This window comes from Podarcis cretensis (genome assembly GCF_951804945.1).
Source record: "Podarcis cretensis genome assembly, chromosome: 6".
Lineage (NCBI taxonomy): Eukaryota > Metazoa > Chordata > Lepidosauria > Squamata > Lacertidae > Podarcis > Podarcis cretensis.
In genome coordinates this window covers 59,469,363-59,487,026 of record NC_137175.1, presented here as the reverse complement: position 1 = coordinate 59,487,026, position 17,664 = coordinate 59,469,363, and the positions used below count along the sequence as shown (strand labels likewise).

Here is a 17,664-nt window from a genome sequence, read left to right as displayed (position 1 = left end):
ATGCTTGGCTTTCTGTTTCCAAGTGGCTGGGAGGAGCAGGTCTTCAGACAGCCTGATATGCTCATGAGGATTTCTCAGTGCTGAAGGCACCTGTGGTGGTTCAGTGCCAGAAATCCCATGTGATACAAAAGGACATTGTTGTGATTTAGGGCTTGTCCAGGTGATAAGAGTCTTCCACAGTTCATCTCGAACTTTAAGCTAAAGTAAAAATATGGGAAAGGTTTAGGGAGTGGGAGAGGTGGTGTACAACAGTTGCTCTTTCGGGACTGTCACTACTTGTCTTGATCGTGACAGCCCCTCCATCCAACCTTCAGGAGCCAATGCCTTTCAGCTAAAGGGAGAGGCAGAGAAATAGTTGTAGTCTGCAGCCAGTTTTGCAGCAAATAAAGAATCATTTATATGTTTATGATACACCAGGATTTCTATATATTTCTATATATTTTATATATGTATATGTATATGTATATGTATATGTATATGTATATGTATATGTATATATGTATATATATATATATATATATATATATATATATATATTCTGAAGACCTTTCTGCGTGGCCTCCAGGCTAGATGACAGTAACTGAAAGGTGATAATAGTACAAAATAATACAACAACGAGGTTCTTTGACAAGGTAGTGGTGACTTATAAACTTCAGGGTGGGGAGGTGATAGTGGCAGTTATCCCTCTCCAGGCCTCAGCTGATGTGGCAGTTTCAACTGCCGCTTTTCAGAGGTTCCGTGGGGACACAGAGGAGACTAGCACCCCCATCCATGAGAGCTCCCCAGCAACCATGACCAGGTAGTACCAGGTGTTTTAATCACTGGGAGAAAGGCATCTCCTCACACATGCAGTTAGATCAGGCATAGGCAAACTCAGCTCTCCAGATGTTTTGGGACTACAACTCCCATCATCCCTAGCTAACAGGACCAGTGGTCAAGGATGATGGGAGCTGTAGTCCCAAAACATCTGGAGGGCCTATGCCTGAATTAGACACTCTGCTGTTGGGAGCAGTGAAGGATGATAACCGAAACTATCCACATCCCAGCCTGGTGGTGATGGTAGTGTAGCTGAGAGTTCAGATCAGTGGTTTGGAACCTCCAGCTCATGGAACTATTCAGGCCTGCTAGGCCTCAGAAATTGGACTGCCAAGCCATACCTACCTTTCCCATGTCTGCTGTCATATATGACATCAAGCAGGGGAAGTTCAAGCCATGAGGTCCTCATTTCTTCCTTGGTAGGGAAAACTGGCACTTTCAAAAGATGCCAAATATGAAAAGAGCCAAGTCTTGGCTGCAAAGGAAAAACCAGGAGCACATTTCTGATTTGTTATTTGCAGCTGCAGCTTGAATTCAAGCCAGGGAGGCAAAGGTAGAGTCTTCTTAAGGAGCTCCAGCTGCAAAGGGAGCTTTTTCCTTCACACCTGAAGGTACAATCACCTGATAGACAGATCCAGTTTCCCATCCCTGTTTTAGATGGAGGTAGGTAAATGGGGGTGCAATCTGAGGCTGTATCGGCTGCACTCTGATGCAAGGTTAGCAGCTGCCCTACCTGCTGAAGGAATGTTTTTGTCTTCACAATACAAGCAATAAAATTCTTATGAAGACACCATCCATCTCCAGGGTTCTCCAAAGGAAACCCAAGACTACCTCTGGAACTTCCCACCCCTAGGGGAAAAGGAACAAGGAATGGTAATTTGTCTTTTATATTTCTGTGAGTTTGTGGGTGCCAGGCTCCTATAACCCCTGGATCCAGCAAGCGTTAGCATTTAATCAAGGCTGATATTGTTAAACTGGGTGCCAGACCCATTCTAACCCCTGGGCCCAGCAAGTGTTAAAATAGAAGGCAGGCTAGCTTCCTGTGTTTAGGTGATAGGCCGTTAAGAGAACCAAGAAAAGGGGTTTTGTGCCAGGTGACAAATGGGTGGGGCCCCTCCTTTCCTACTTCTTAGATAGTAAAAAAGACAAAAACCAGAGATTAGACTTGGAAGTGTGTGCAATGTGACCTTGAGGCATCTAATCATAAGCCTGCATTTTTATTAAAGCTTATATGTTTAATCAGGGCTTGTATTTTAAGAAAAACTTAATGATTTTCAAATATTTTATGCCAGGCAGAAGACCAGTTGCCTAAAAACCTTGGCAAGATATTTTTACTCCTAGACAAGGGGGCCCCCTGATTTATAGCAGAAAACAATTCTCAAAGTCGTAAAAACGGAATTACAGGCTGACAGCCAAGGTTACACTGACCCTACAAATTAAGGGTGGATAAATAGTAAAATGAGCCATATCTTCTTCCTAAGGTTAAAAAAGGTCAAGAGCAGTGAAAAAGCATCTAGCTGGCAGAAAGAGAACATTTTCTGGGAAGACTTTTTCTAAAGCTGTTTCTTTCTTAAACTAAGATCCTTTTAAGATTTCTTTTCCTTTTAAAAGGTTGTTTATGTATTAAATATATTAGTTTAAATATAATTATGCAAAGGATTTAAGAAATGCTAGATTCTTATTTCATATAGTTGTAAGAGTTGTAACTATCCTGAAATTAAGTCAGCCACCAGCCAAGCCCCTTGTCAGACAGGAGACGCCATCGAGCACTCCTGATATATGGTTGTCAGGCCTTTTGTTTAGAAACCTTCAAATGAAGGAGATCTCTCAATGTTGATGTGAACTCAATCCTTGACATGCATAAGATAAAAATTCAAGATTAATTATCTGTTTTGGAAGGCAATAGGGCAAGGAGGGCAAGAGGTGAGCTGGTAATTAAGATTCCTTGTTGAGACACATGTAAGATATATTACTACTTATTTGTCATTTATAGATAGAAGAATATATAGCTTTTTGATTTCCATAAAAGGGCAAGAAGGAAATGGGTGTATCTTTTGTGATTGGCTCTAGCAAACAGCCAATAGGAATTTCAACCAGGCTGATTGGACAGAGGCAGCCACAGGAGGAGCAAGGGGGCTGGATTAAGGAAATATAAGTGCTGGCCAGAATGGCAAGAGGCCAGGCCAGAGCTTGGTAACCATATACCACTGTGCCTCATATTTATTTGTCTGACAAATAAATTACTATTTTAATTTCTCTATTGCTGCGTTGAATATTTCATTCCAGCTAAGCGTTAACCACAAGCAGGGTGCTACAACCTAAAAGTTAAGCTGCAGGCTGCACAGCCAGAGAGGCAGAGCACAATGTTTGATCTCTGCTTGAATCCAAGGCTGCAGCTTTGGGAGAAACAAGGCCCTTTTGAGACACTAATGCTGTGAACCCCTCCATTGTAGGCTTAGGTTGTGTATGTTGTCTATTTGCAGTATGGTAGCGCTGCAGAGAGCTTGCTGGGGAGACCATGCATTAAAAAGAAAGGGACTCAAAAATAACTTAAACAAGGTTTTAATTACAAAAAAACCCAAAAACTCCTTATACACTAAATACATCAACAACAAACCAGACCCAACCACCAACCCAACCCCCAGGGTAATGGGAGAGCTAGGTGCTGCTCCTTATATACTACAACCAAATGCTGACACACCTTAATCAGTACAACTCAGCAGCACCTGCTATGTTTCACAGCTGTAAAGCTGGGTCTCGTTATCTTGCTCTGGCCCTTGCTCTGGCCCCTTAAAGACATACACATCGAGTGGAACAATGATGAACCTTTACATTTAAAGAAACCATTCAACAGTGTATAGATATGTAAGGTAGGGAAAAGCAGTGCATTTTTTTCTAAAAAAATGTTTAGGGGTACTCTCATTTTCCTACTCCTATTGAAATACTGCCCCTCAATGAGGCTAAACTTAGATTCACAAAATGTTTAGGGGTATGCATACCCCCAGAAAAAAGCACTGGAGAAAAGTAAAGAAAAAGGACCCCTAGATGGTTAAGTCCAGTCAAAGGTGACTATGGGGTGCTGCACTCATCTCGCTTCCAGGCCAAGGGAGCTGGTGTTCATCCACAGACAGCTTTCTGGGTCATGTGGCCAGCGTGGCTAAACCGCTTCTGGCCATGATGGAAGCCAGAGCACACGGAAGTGCCGTTTACCTTCCCAGCGCAGTGGTACCTATTTATCTTCTCGCACTGGCATGCTTTCAGACTGCTAGGTTGACAGAAGATGAGACAGCAACAGGAGCTCACCCCGTCGCGCAGGTTCGAACTGCTAACCTTCCGATCGGCAAGCCCAAGAGGCTCAGTGGTTTAGAGTCTCCGCTGTGTCTCATTTCCAAAAGGAAATGCAAACCCTGGGTAAGTTCCCGGAAACTCTGGGATCTTGCACTGCTCGGAGATTGGAGTGCTGTGCAACAATATGGTTTGTACTAGGTTGCATCCCACTCAGTTCCAAACTTGACATTCTAAAGCATTTCTCGTAATGGGTTGGCATTATGGGTAGCTGGGGTGAAGCACCATTTGCTCTCCCTGCTGCTAGCCTTTTCAAAGGCATGTTAATAGCGTACTTGAAATGCAAGTTTGTTCAAAGGAGCCGATCACTGTATTTGCCATACATCGGTAGCCTTCCAGGACCTGGAGCTTTCTCCTTTATTGACAAATGAGGGGTTGCTTGAGCAGTTCTTGTCTTTGCTTTCTGTGATTCACTGACCAAATGAGAACCCTGAACCAGCTGGTTGGCTGTGGAATGACAAGCGTTCTATTTTGCTCCTCCCTTCCCAGACTTCATGTGAATCAGCTAAACCAGAAATACAGGTAGAGAAAGAGGTAGAGGATTTCCAAAGGCAAATACCCTGACAGGACAGTAAAAAAACAAACAAAAAACCACGTCTTGAATGGAAAAATAACAGGGGAAAGTAGCTGTTCGAGAGAGCCTGGAGTGGTTGATACACTTTCCAACATGAAAATGGAAGAAGCCGAGGTGGACATTGATACTCTCATTGATGAGATGGATTACATTCCAGGTCACTTTCACTTAGATATGAACTTGAACTTTGAGTCTACTTCACCTATGAATTTCCAAGGGAGAGACTTGAAGCTGAAACGAGAAAGCCTAACCTATGAGTTAGAGCTCGAAACTGGCTTGCAGCAGTATGCCATCAGAAACCTCCTTGGGGTCTTTTCTTTCTACCTGGAAGAAGTGGAGCAAGCCAAGGAGATTTTCCTCTGCATCTCTCAGGAGGACCCTGAGAATCTGAACACTTGGGCCAATCTCGCCTACATTTATGATAGGCTGAACAACGAGCAAGAAGAGGCTAGGTGCACCGAAAGACTCTCCCTCTTAATGGGCTTGGATTCAGAAGACCACAAGCCGCAAGGGGACACCCAGCTCAGAACAGCCCGTTGCTTGGCTGAGCAGGGCTATGCTTACGCCTTCGACGTTGGGCTGGTGAACGAAGAAGAGAAGATGGAGAAACTGACTGCAGGCCTCACTCTCTACGGCAAGGCTCTTGCTTATGGGAAGCAGGTAGGCAGGCTGTTTTACCTTCTGATGTCACTTGCCATTCAATGGGTCATTCGTTGGAAGAGGGATACTAGCCAATACACACACACACACACACACACACACCTTTTCATTTTCTGTTTCAGAAGGCGCACCATACCCGTCTGTTGTCTAGAAATGTTTTAGAAGTGTGGGTGCTGCATTAGTTGTTATTTATTTATTGCCTTTATATCCCAGCTTTTCTCCAAAGAGCTCAGGGCGGCATCCATGGTCTCCCCCCTCGTCATTTAACCTACCTGTGAGGTAGGTTAGGCATGTTAGCTGTTGATCTGTGTAGGGAAAGGTGCTTGTTCTTACAGCAGCAATTGCATCTCCAGTTAGCTTGCTAGGCTATTTTGGAGGGAAACAACCCCTCTGGGAGCTGAGTCAGGCCAAGAGAAAGCTCTTCTCATTAAGAACCTCCGCTTCATTTAAACCACTTGTAGCCTTCAAACACCTAAACCTGCATAAATGTGCAAGAGCAAACAAAAGGAGATGCCAATGGATAATATTGATAAGCCAACTTTTAGAATCAGAGCCCTAGATCCTCACGGCCTCTTGTGAGGCTGAGAGGCACTTTTGTCCTGCTATGCTTCAATGGCGCCTCAGTTCGATTGTGAAGCTCCCTGCTTTGGGAGGTGGCTCAGAGGGAGAGCATCTGCTTTGTGTGCAGAAGGCTCCAGGTTCAGTTCCTGGCATCTCCAAACAGGCCCCTGTCTGAAATCCTGGAGAGCTGCTGCCAGTCAGTGTTGACAATACTAAGCTAAATGGACCAATGGCCTGACTGTGCAAGGCAGCTTCCTATGGAGGTCTCTCTGCTCTCTATCTCCCCTGGCTTCTCATTGCTTGACCAAGACTGTTCTGTTCCAGCAGGCATTTGACCTGATGGGTTGAAGCTTTTTTGTACGTGTGTGTGGTTAATAACCATCCTGTTAGGGAAAAGCTGCTACAATATGTCAGACCCATAGTCTTTGCAGCAGATGAAATGCCTATAGAATGGCTTGCACATGTGTCACAACCAGCCCGCGGTAGTTTTCTGGGGCATTGCTCAGACACATCAGGTTACAGCAACTACTGCCAGTCGGGCAATGCATTCTGCTACCCTTGTTCACCACCATGAAGCTAACACACAGGTACAAAGTCACGGCATGACACTCACCTTTCTAGCACAGTGCTGCATAGGAGCTTCAGGTCTTTAGGTTCTTTTGAAAATGTGACTTCAGAATCACAGGGAAAGGTTGGAGGAACTTAATCACCTCATTATTATGCACTCTAAAATAATACGTTTAGAATTCTACCCCTCTAGTGACTCATTTTTTGGTTGGTCATGTCATGTTTTATGATATGCATGTACAATTTTTGTAATAAGAAAATACAAAAAAATTTTTTTTAAAAAAGAAGGTTGGAGGATTGGAAACAGCTATGGTCACTGGTGGAGGTGGGGCTTGTTTTGGTATCCTCCCAGATGGGAGGAGCATGCTGCCACAGGGGAGGGGATAAATTTAAACAAGGATTCTGTAACTGGGCGCAACCTTGATCAATTTAAAAAATAAATCTAAGATGCTTTAGACATGTGGCTTTAAGAAAGAACCAGACATAGCCAAAGATGAGGGCAATTCAAATATTTTATTTGGAATGTTCAAACCTATTAGAAAAGTGGTTGCAGTGCTCCCAAGAAGTCCCTGAACAGCCTGGGCTCAAAGCACAAACCCTCTGCACCAATTTCCAGTTTTCTGATTAGATGCTTTTTAAATATTCTGGACTACTTGGCTCAAGCTGTCCAAACAAAGGTGCAACCTTTTGCACACCCAGTTTATCATCCCCTGCAGCGACAGACAACAGGGAAAATGCAGGTGGCTGAACTGGAGCACTGTTTGTCAAAGCAAAATGTTTGCACTGAGGGGCAGGGCTATATTTATCTTTAAACTACAACTGTGCAGAGTCCAAACTTCTTAAGACATTAGGGAAAGCAGCAGCAGTGGGGGGGGGGGGACCTCAAACTAACCATACTAGTAACGCCAAAAATGTTTTAGAAAATAATTGCCACCTTGAGTCACATAAAAATGTTGCTATGCTACCTGTTTTGCTCAGAGCTTCTTGTAGCTAGAACCCGTTTCCTGTTACTCATGGCTGCCCAATTAAATAAATCTTAGCTAATTAGTCTGAGTTGCTTATTGATCGATCAATCAATAATCAATTGAATGTGAATCAATGTGTATATATCAGCATATATACAGACACACAGAGAGACAAGAAAAAGAATATGTTCTCCGGATTGTGCTCCTTGGAATTAATCCCACTGATATCAGTGGGATTTACTTCTAGAAATGAAAGAATTGGTCAGTTTTGATTTCTCTTAGTTTCCCATTTTCCCAGTCTTAAGTTCATTTCATCACATTCCTGCATCAGTTTGTGGTTTTCTTGTCACCATTTAATGTGCATCTCTCCTAATATGCATTGCATTATTAATATTACATTACTGAACATGGCGAGGACAGGAGTAGCTGCCAAAGTCCTTGATTTAATGCAGATACTGGTGTTCAGCCCAGACCTGAAGGCACCTGAGGCCATCACCTTAGAGAAGCTAAGCAGGTGGCCGGTTGGGTGGCCACTGCTTGGGAACCACATGAATGCCACCTTGGATTCCACAACCAAAGAAAAGTTGGAAAATAAATAGAAGGCAATGATATTTTAAAATGTATTTGCAGGGAGGCAAATACTGCTTTTCTAAGAACTTCTCTCTCCCTCTTTCAGATCCCTTTGGAGGAGAAACGAAGCTGGTACTTCACTATGGCCACCCTGCACATCAGGTGAGGCAAGAATCAGGACGAAAAGCCACCTCAAAGGAAACAGAAACAAGATGGGCTCTGAGGGGCAAGTCTAGAACTTTTTGTGATGGGATCTACTTAGGGCTTATCCACATTTACTTTTTGCCCCATGCTTTCTTGGGCACAGGTCTGTGCTTCCCCGGTTCCTGTCTGAGTGCTTTAAAAAAAAAAAAAAATAGCCCAGTGCTTTTCCCAGGAAAACCCAATATTTACTGCTGAATTAGATCAAATGGTAGGGTTGCCGTAGTTTTTGAGCAATTTTTAATTAAATTCGCCAAAATCTACACTACCGGCGTGGGCTACCATATGTCCTGATTTTCCCAGACATTTCAGTGATTTCTGACTATGTCCAGGAAATTCTGGATGCGCGGCAGCCCTAGCAAATGGCAACTCATGTTTTCTACGGATGGCCGTTTGCTCCAACGCCAGTGAGTTTCGTGGCTGAGTGGCCCAACTAGACATCACTGCATCTGATTCCTAGCATGCTTTTCACTCATAAATTCTGCCATCGCCAGACTTGGATCAGAGGTGTGGTCCTATGATGTCCTATTCCCCTACACTGACTGAAATTTGTCTCACAAGGGACAAGTTGCAGGTGATGGGGGAGCAATTCAGGTCAGGAAAGCAGCATTAGAAAAGAGTTAAACAAGAAACAAAAAACCCTAACACTGCTGCCCTGATCTGAATCAGGATTCCTGTGGCCGTATTTACCGTTATTCATGAGGGCATCTGATCACAGACTTCCCAGAATTATATGGTTTGATCAATAGTCCAGAGCTGTAGTCCAGTCTACGCCAAGCAGGTACCTTCCAGCTATTTTGGACTACAACTCTCCATCAACCTCAGTTGCCAAGCAGGTACCTTCCAGCTATTTTGGACTACAACTCCATCAACCTCAGTCAGCATGGCTGATGGGGAGTCATGGTTCAAAACAGGGCACCAGGGTTGGCAAAGGCCACTATACCACACAAGAACATCTGGAGTGAGTTAAGGCCCAACAGGACACGAAGCATATCACTTTCAGTTGCAAAAAGAAAGGGAGAGGGCAGGTTCAGGAGGGGCAGCAGTTGGCTCTGCCCCCTGGCACAGCACGAGTCCCTAGCCTGCATCCCTGTTCGCCAAAGCCGGGTGCAGGCTAGGATCCAGGAAGGGCATCGCTGTTCCAGTTCCCTCGTTGGTGCTCCCATAACGCTGCTGCACTAAGAGGGGTGAGTGGACTTTGCAGCAAAAAAACAAAACAAAACCACCCTTTACCTTTTTAGCCTTGGAAGGAAAGTTACTTACCTGGAAATAACCCCCACTGAAGTAGGACTTACTTCTGAGTAGATGCACTATTGCACTATTATTAGAGTTAAGCATTTGTGGATTAGGGCCTAATTTATCAGCACTACAGTCTTAGAACCACCATAGCGCACAGGGAAATACTGATTTTGAATGAGCGTAAATACTGTTGTTAAGGCTAGGTTGAGTGGGTGGGGGGTTGTTTTCCATTTACTTCTGCTATGTTTCTTATTGGCTGTATTTCATATATTGTGCTGGTAGGCACCTTGCACCATACAGAACTATGAACTAATCAGCATTAGATCAAAGACAACCACAGAGATTTTGATCCACAATCTTTCCTCCCTATGTTACATCAAAGGGGTTTTGTTACAAAATCAGAGATAAATCAATTGTCATGGAAAGCAGTGTCAACAATATAGAACATGAAAATTAGAAAGGACAAAGAACAATGCTTTGCAGAAAGACTTGCCAAAGCATCATTCATTACTGTATAGGGCGCAACATTTGACAATTTTTAAAAATAAGATGTGCCTTAATCTTTCCCTCCCCAGTTAATGACCACTCCCAAAGCTGTTTCCCAACACTGCAGCTAGCCTAGAAAAAAAGCCTTCTTTTGGCTACAACCAATGGCTTAGCTATAGCAAGTGTTCCTTCCTATAACTGAAGTAGAAATGGTATATTTTTTTAAAAAAGATTAATCATACTATATGGGGCAAAGGCAACCTGACCATTAGGTCCAGTCGTGACCGACTCTGGGGTTGCGGCGCTCATCTTGCTTTATTGACCGAGGGAGCCGGCATACAGCTTCTGGGTCATGTGGCCAGCATGACTAAGTCGCTTCTGGCGAACCAGAGCAGCGCACAGAAATGCCGTTTACCTTCCCGCCAGAGCGGTACCTATTTATCTACTTGTTCTTTGATGTGCTTTTGAACTGCTAGGTTGGCAGGAGCTGGGACCGAGCAACTGGAGCTCACTATATGGGGCACTATACTACTTACTATAGACATATAATTCTAAAGTTCTTGTTAATTTTTTTTTTCTTTTCTCAGTCACTCCTCTGTTTTCTTCACTTCTTACTACCCTCTGTGGCCCCCCATTTACATGACTTTCACCTGTGCCCCCCTTGGAATATCCTTAAGGCCCCCAGTTGAAAAACGCTGCAAATGGTTATTTTGCAGCAGATGGTGGTTATTTTGGGGAACTATATATTGCATTTTATGTCTTTTGTATTTTATATTAACTGTTTTGAAATATTGCTGCCAAACCCATTGGATGGGGGTAAAACAGTGGCATTTGGAGTAAATCATTTGCTTGCCAGTTTTAGAGCTCTGTATATGCAGAACAACAAATCACAATAGCCCTTTTCTCTCTTCACTTCAGGTTGGATGCGATGTGGATGAACAAGGGCAATGATGAGGAAAAAAGGTTGCCAGCCTTCAACAGAACCTTGGTTTTGCTTCAGCAAGTCCTGAAGTGCTCCAGCCTACATTATAGAGGTAGGAGAAGTCACTTGCACAATTGAAACTATGTAATTACATGTGTAATTCACACATGCAGCTCTGCATCCCGCAAGACTGTTGCAACCCAGGTGTGTGTAATTGGGCTCTTCAGCTCAGCTAGCAGAAGTTCAACTGAGTCTTCATTGCTGCAATCTCCATGCCCAGTGAGGCAAACTACTCTTTATTTTCACAAGTAGTTTGTTTCATCAGCTGGGAAACCTCAGTGCTTGGTTTAAGCTGGCATAAAATGTTCCTTTGGAACTTTTCTACTATAACCCAACCTCAGTAAAGGTAAGGTAAAGGTACCCCTGCCCATACGGGCCAGTCTTAACAGACTCTGGGGTTGTGCGCCCATCTCACTCAAGAGGCCAGGGGCCAGCGCTGTCCGGAGACACTTCCGGGTCACGTGGCCAGCGTGACATCGCTGCTCTGGCGAGCCAGAACCGCACACGGAAACGCCGTTTACCTTCCCGCTGGTAAGCGGTCCCTATTTATCTACTTGCACCCGGAGGTGCTTTCGAACTGCTAGGTTGGCAGGCGCTGGGACCGAGCAGCGGGAGCGCACCCCGCCGCAGGGATTCAAACCGCCGACCTTTCGATCGGCAAGTCCTAGGCGCTGAGGCTTTAACCCACAGCACCACCTGCGTCCCTTAACCTCAGTAACTGTCTGTAAATCATTTTGAATTGTTTTGGAGAAGGTAGAGTAGAATTTACAATGCCATTTGTAATATGTTGCCCTGCTTTCAATTCTGTTCTCCTCCTCTTCTAGCCTTGACCTGGTGCTATCTTGGGATATTGTTTGAAAGGAAATATTCCTTCTCAGATACCCCTATGGCTATTCATGACTGTGGGTACTCTGGGACAGATCCCCTCGACTGCTTTGGAAAAGTAGGTTACGAGGTTTTTTTTGGGGGGGGGGAGCCTATCTGGGGGGATAGAATGTATAAGAACAAGCTTTCCAAACCAGTTCCTTTGTCAGGTTAATGGCTTTGCCTGGCTAGTTAAGGACCATGATTTAGCATAATCAAGGAAGTTGCTCTGTACCATAAAACAAATGGGTGAGATTTTCCCCACACACCCCTCACCAGCTGCAGGGCTGGATTAACCATTGAGCAAAATAGAGGGGGGGGGGGGCACCAGAGAAATTTTCCATTGATGGATTTTTAACATTAATAGTCACAAATTGCTCAGCTGAGATTCCATTATATTAAAAATACCAACAGAACAACTATGCAACAAGGCAAGCTGGGTGCCTTATTTCTACTAAGTTTAGAAGCAGATGTGCTGCGTAAGGTTAGTTTTGAGGATCTGATCAAAGACTTTGCAATTAGAAAAAGTAGGAGAAAAATTCGTCAAATATAAATAAAGTGGAAGTACTGTATACAAAAATAAACATTGTTTTCCACCATACTGTGGGTTTTGTTTCATTTTGAAAGATGAAATGTTATTTTACTGTTTATTATTGTTTATATTTTGAATAAGATATATATGGAGGCCCTCTAAATTATCTTAATCTGGCCCTGCCCTGCTGCTAGCAGAACAATAGCCAGAGTGGGTGGAGCTGCAAAGCTGAAGCTAGAAGCTGCAGAGAGAGATGTATTTGGCCTGTGCTGGATCCAAAGCTGTGGCCAGTGGAGAAGCAAGATCTATTGGGGTGTTAATGCTGTGAGTGTTTCAAGTGGTGCTAATTATAATTAAGGATAATGCGGGTGTATTATAAAACAAAGACCCCTTCTACCCTTCAGGAGAGGAGGATGGACACAAAACTAGAATTCGTTGACTCTGGGTGTACCTCTTGTTGGCCTCCCTGTCTTCCCCCCTTTCCAGTGGTGCCAGCTACCACTTGCTTATGAGTAGATATATATAAGGCCGTGCTATAACTGACAGAAGGGAAGAGATACCCTCTTTTGCTCATTTCCTTCTCATCCAGAGGAAGGTGCCACCTCAGTTCATGTCCTCGCACACTTCAGTCCTTTCAAAGGGCATAATGTACAATGGCGGCCAAGCTGAATGTTGACACATAAATTTCTCCTTTCATTGCCCATTGTTCAACAGAGCAAGAAGAAGTTCACTAATGGAACAATGTATTGTGGATTTGTTTGCTTTTAAGGCAATAGAGATAGCTAGAGAAAACCCGCTGGTTCTGAACCGCCTAGCAAAAATCTTCCACTTCCTTGGCAAGCAAGAGATGGCAATGGCAGTCTGCAACATGGCCTTAGATGTGCTGCCAGATCCAGTACTTAACTGGCAGGCATATTGCATGCGTGCCAAGGTATGTAATTCTCCTTTAAAAACAAGGCCTTTGTAACATACAAATGCTATGGGAGACCAGCTGGGGGTTGTTGTTTTTTTTATATTAATAGGGACAGGGGTGGTGGTGTCTGTCAGCATTGTGCTTCCTGAAAAGCCTTTAATGCAGCTGCCTATCTGGGCAGCATCAATTATTTTGGTTTAACTGCATAAACAAAAAGTCTCTTCTTGTAACTTCTCCTAACAAGGGCACTGCTTAAATTCCAGTACTACCAACTATGTTAGAACATATGAACCTGCCTTGGTCCATCTAGCTTAGTAATATCTGTGTCTATTTGATATAAGCTGTTTATTTTAAAGTTATTGTGACTTTTTTGTATTGGATCAGATAGTTTTTAAGTGTGCAATCTTTGTTGTCCATTTTGTCTATTCTTCAGCTTGTAAACCACCTTGTGTATAGTAATTATAGGTATACAAATTAAAAGTGAATGAAGGGCAGTATCTGGCAGAGGCAGTAATTTACTGATTTAGACTCTGAACTTAATGGACTTATGGGAGGGGGCTTTAGATGGTTGTATGCATTACTTCACTTACTTCCATATGTGGTGAGTCAGCCTTGCTGTGTCTGAGGCCTCCCCTTCTCATTCTGAGGAATGGGGGGTCCCACACTTCAGCCCCAAAGTCCTACCTTGATGGTACCACTGGGTCTTTCCAAGCTCTGAGCCCTGGGACCTTTTTAATAAGAGAGGTTGGGGAATAAAGAACAGTAATACAAACTAATGTGCAAGGAAGGGAGGGCAAAAAAGTGTTTAATAGCTCTTTATTATTAGATGCTGCTTAAACTATATTTGCGTGATTTGGATCGTGTGAAGATGGGCCTGGGAGGAATGCCAGACCAGAGAAACCTCTCTGATGCTAAAGCTGATCTCGAGAACGTCATGAAGGTGCATCCGTGTCTGAAGACTTACCTTGACCTAGGCCAGGTGAGTGAAAGCAACCATCTTGTCCAGACATATTCATTCTCTTCACTTTATTTTATCTGTATGATAATAAAAGTGTTGTTGTTCATTCAGGCTTTAACAGGACTAAGGCTGCTTTCTTAACTTCAGTAACTTGGAAGCAAGCGCTATTTGAATCCAATATAATTTATTTTTGAGTAAACATTGTTAGGATTGCACTTTTTAATTATTTAATTTTAGAGTGTTAATTCTAGAGAGATCTCAGAAATGTAATCTGAATTTGATGAGAGCATATCCATTTTTAACCACTAGTAACATCTGGAGAAGGGACGCAGGTGGCGCTGTGGGTTAAAGCCTCAGCGCCTAGGACTTGCCGATCGAAAGGTCGGCGGTTTGAATCCCTGCGGCGGGGTGCGCTCCCGCTGCTCGGTCCCAGCGCCTGCCAACCTAGCAGTTCGAAAGCACCTCCGGGTGCAAGTAGATAAATAGGGACCGCTTACCAGCGGGAAGGTAAACGGCGTTTCCGTGTGCGGCTCTGGCTCGCCAGATGCAGCTTTGTCACGCTGGCCACGTGACCCGGAAGTGTCTCCGGACAGCGCTGGCCCCTGGCCTCTTGAGTGAGATGGGCGCACAACCCCAGAGTCTGTCAAGACTGGCCCGTACGGGCAGGGGTACCTTTACCTTTACCTTTAACATCTGGAGAAGTTCTTGTGTGTGCATGGATCTCTGAAGGGATGAGCAAAATAAGGAGCTATTCTGAACTTTCAGTTCGACTACTTGCTCTGGTTCTATTTGGTGTGACTCATGCTTGGGAGGAAGCCTTCTTGAAGTGGCTAAAGTTTGTGAATCTTTTGTTCCCTTCTCTAAAATAATACATTAATTTAATAGAAAGTTCCTGCCTAGCAGCCTGCTTAACCAACTCGAGGCACCAGTGGTGTTGACCTGTGTAAAGCCCTGAAGTTGCCCTGGAATAGCTTTGTCTATGTGGGGTGCTCTCTCTCCCTCAATAGAAACTTGCCCATTCTGAGGGGAAAATGCTTTCAGATAAAAAATGAAGAGCTGAACGTCACTGAGGTCCTGTTTTAGTTTCTTTAATGGTTGATCATACAGGGGCTTCTTGACTATAACTCTGTTATTACACAGCCTCACTGTTAACACACAGCCTCACTCTACAAACTTTTAAGAAAGGGAGGGGAAATCTATGGCCCTCCAGATGTTGCGGGACTACAACTCCCATCATGCCTCACCATTGGCCATTGCTGGCAGGAAATGCAGTCCAACAACTACAGGAGTCGCCCCTCTGTGCTTTAAGAGAAAGTACAAGATATTCAAGAAAGTTTTTTTTATGATTCATTACCATTATATTAAAAAATGTATTTTCTGGCTGTTACTCAGCAGTGAACATTTATGGATTTGTTTTCTGCAAGCTGTAAGCCATCTTTGTTCTTTGGACATGTTTAAATAAATACTGAGTGTTCCTCCTTTCCCTCCCTGCCCATCAACTGCTCTTCCAGGTATGTTACTACATGGGAGTAGATGCCATGCAGGAACTTTTACTTGTAGATGAAAATGCCGTGAACAATGCCCTCGTGTTCTTTGCTAAAGCCATGGAATTAGACCTGGGGAATGTTTTGCCTGAAATCCAGCTGCTGAGGGGGAAATGCCTTCGGATAAAAAATGAAGACCTGAATGCCATGGAATGCTTCAAGCAGGCAATAGAGCTGGATGATGTGGGTTCTGTTTACACAGAGAGCTTCCGTTGCTTAATGGAAATGCTGCTTGCCTTGTTCAGACAGAAGAGGATGAATACAGAGATGCTGATGAAGGAAGTAGAGTTGTGGGTGAAGAAGGCTGAGGAGAAATATCCCAAACAGCGAGTGCAGCAGGAGCTTAGGCTAGTGTGTCGTCACTACACAGCTGAGGTGCTTGAGCTCTCCAAAGCCATGGTGGCCAGAGGGAAGACTGAGCTGGTGAAATTGCTCTTTGAGACCATGAAGTGTGACTTTAACAAAGGTAGACGAAATGAACGCTCACTCTCCTTTTGAATGGCTGGTTTACTTTTCAGCCACGTGGCATAGCAAGAGGTTTAGCTCTCCCCATAGTTTGCGGAAAGAATTATGAAAAGCTATATAATAAAATGTGATACTTTCTAGAGCACCCACCAAGTATTATTCTCCCATATACATGGAGGAGTCGAGGTATGTGTGCTCATATTAAAAAATGAGCCTAATTAATTTTTTCCAAAGCAAAGCATTAAATAAGCTCAAAATGTTTACACTATGTATGTATGTATGTATGTATGTATGTATGTATGTATGCATAGCACACAGAAGCAGGTCAACAGAAGATAAAATAGCCTTCATTTATTACTGGGAAGCAGGTAAGGTGTAAGTGATTAACAGAAACACTCTGACAACGTTTTACATGTATCATTTCTCAACCATCAAAACTTAATGTGACCAGATATTGATACTTATGTCCTTGCTTTGGATATATACATTCATTTAACTTAATTGTAGCCACCTAAGGATGTGCTCTTCCGTTTGGAAGAAAACCACCACCCTCACCCCATATTTTTCACTTAATGAAAAAGAGATATAATAGAAGGTGTTTATTTAGAATTTAAAAAACAAGAATATGCATGTACCTGTTTGGTTTTGTCTGTTGAAAATATAGAATGAAAGCCTCCAAATTCACTATATTTTGTTGTTAGGTATGTTTTACATTTTCTGCACCTGCCTTTGAATCAATCGTTGTCTTCACATATCATGTGGGCTTCTTGCTAGGCCACATATTGAACTCACAGAATGGATTAATTCTGAACCGATTGTGGGGATGTTCTTTTGTCACATTTCCAGAGATAAGTTAACAGTCATATTCAGAATCACATATTCAGTAACTTATCTACTGATCTTATCAAGTATGCAACCTGTGGGTGCCAACTCCCTGAGGCCCTGCGTGGCTGAGCACCTACAAAATTCCCCATAAAGAATTTATGCACCCACACATTTCAGTGCCAAGGCCATACACACTGCATGGCACCCATGGGCACGGGGCCAAGCTGGCACTCCTGTGCAACCAGTTACATTGGTGCTGCTATTCTGAGATGTACTCACTGCATTTAAATAATGAATTTCTTGCAGGACTCTCCAAATAGCCAACACCTGTTGATTCATGCTTCGACATTAGTTCATGTGATAGTTTTAGCTGTTCCTGGTCGCAAGACATGTTGTTAGCCTGGCAAGGAAAAGACAGTCTCTCAATTGTCAATGCGCCCTTCATTCTGATCTTATAGGGATGTTTCAAGTGATCTAATGTGGCATTATAATAGAAGAAAAACAGCACATGCTACACAGCGAATATCAGCCAAGAGAGAAAAGCACTGGGTGATGTTGAGAAGGATGAAACCCAAGCTCTCAGGAATGACACTGCAC

The 17,664-nt window shown here is 43.5% G+C and overlaps 1 protein-coding gene across 4 annotated transcripts; it reads left to right on the top strand.

The window, feature by feature from the left end:
* Window positions 1-23: 23 nt before the first annotated feature.
* Window positions 24-17,655, top strand: TTC22 (tetratricopeptide repeat domain 22). 4 transcript variants are annotated; one of them, XM_079982302.1, is made up of 9 exons: window positions 29-160; window positions 1,585-1,689; window positions 4,651-5,395; window positions 8,165-8,220; window positions 10,903-11,018; window positions 11,791-11,909; window positions 13,132-13,293; window positions 14,102-14,254; window positions 15,745-16,380. In XM_079982302.1, exons 3-9 carry the CDS (start codon window positions 4,829-4,831, stop codon window positions 16,273-16,275), a joined length of 1,704 nt encoding a protein of 567 aa, XP_079838428.1. In that variant the 5' UTR covers window positions 29-160; window positions 1,585-1,689; window positions 4,651-4,828; the 3' UTR covers window positions 16,276-16,380. The 4 variants fall into 4 exon arrangements, with proteins under 4 accessions (XP_079838429.1, XP_079838428.1, XP_079838430.1 ...); XM_079982304.1 differs by lacking the exons at window positions 29-160; window positions 1,585-1,689 and adding exons at window positions 695-799; window positions 17,526-17,655 and having other exon boundaries at window positions 15,745-16,243; XM_079982303.1 differs by lacking the exon at window positions 1,585-1,689 and having other exon boundaries at window positions 24-160.
* Window positions 17,656-17,664: the final 9 nt, after the last annotated feature.

Coding starts and splice junctions, on each gene's coding strand:
- TTC22 (XM_079982303.1), top strand. CDS start 4,829: ATGAAAATGGAAGAAGCCGAGGTGGACATTGATACTCTCATTGATGAG. Junction 5,396..8,164: donor CTCTTGCTTATGGGAAGCAG/GTAGGCAGGCTG, acceptor TCCCTCTTTCAG/ATCCCTTTGGAGGAGAAACG. Junction 13,294..14,101: donor CATATTGCATGCGTGCCAAG/GTATGTAATTCT, acceptor CTTTATTATTAG/ATGCTGCTTAAACTATATTT.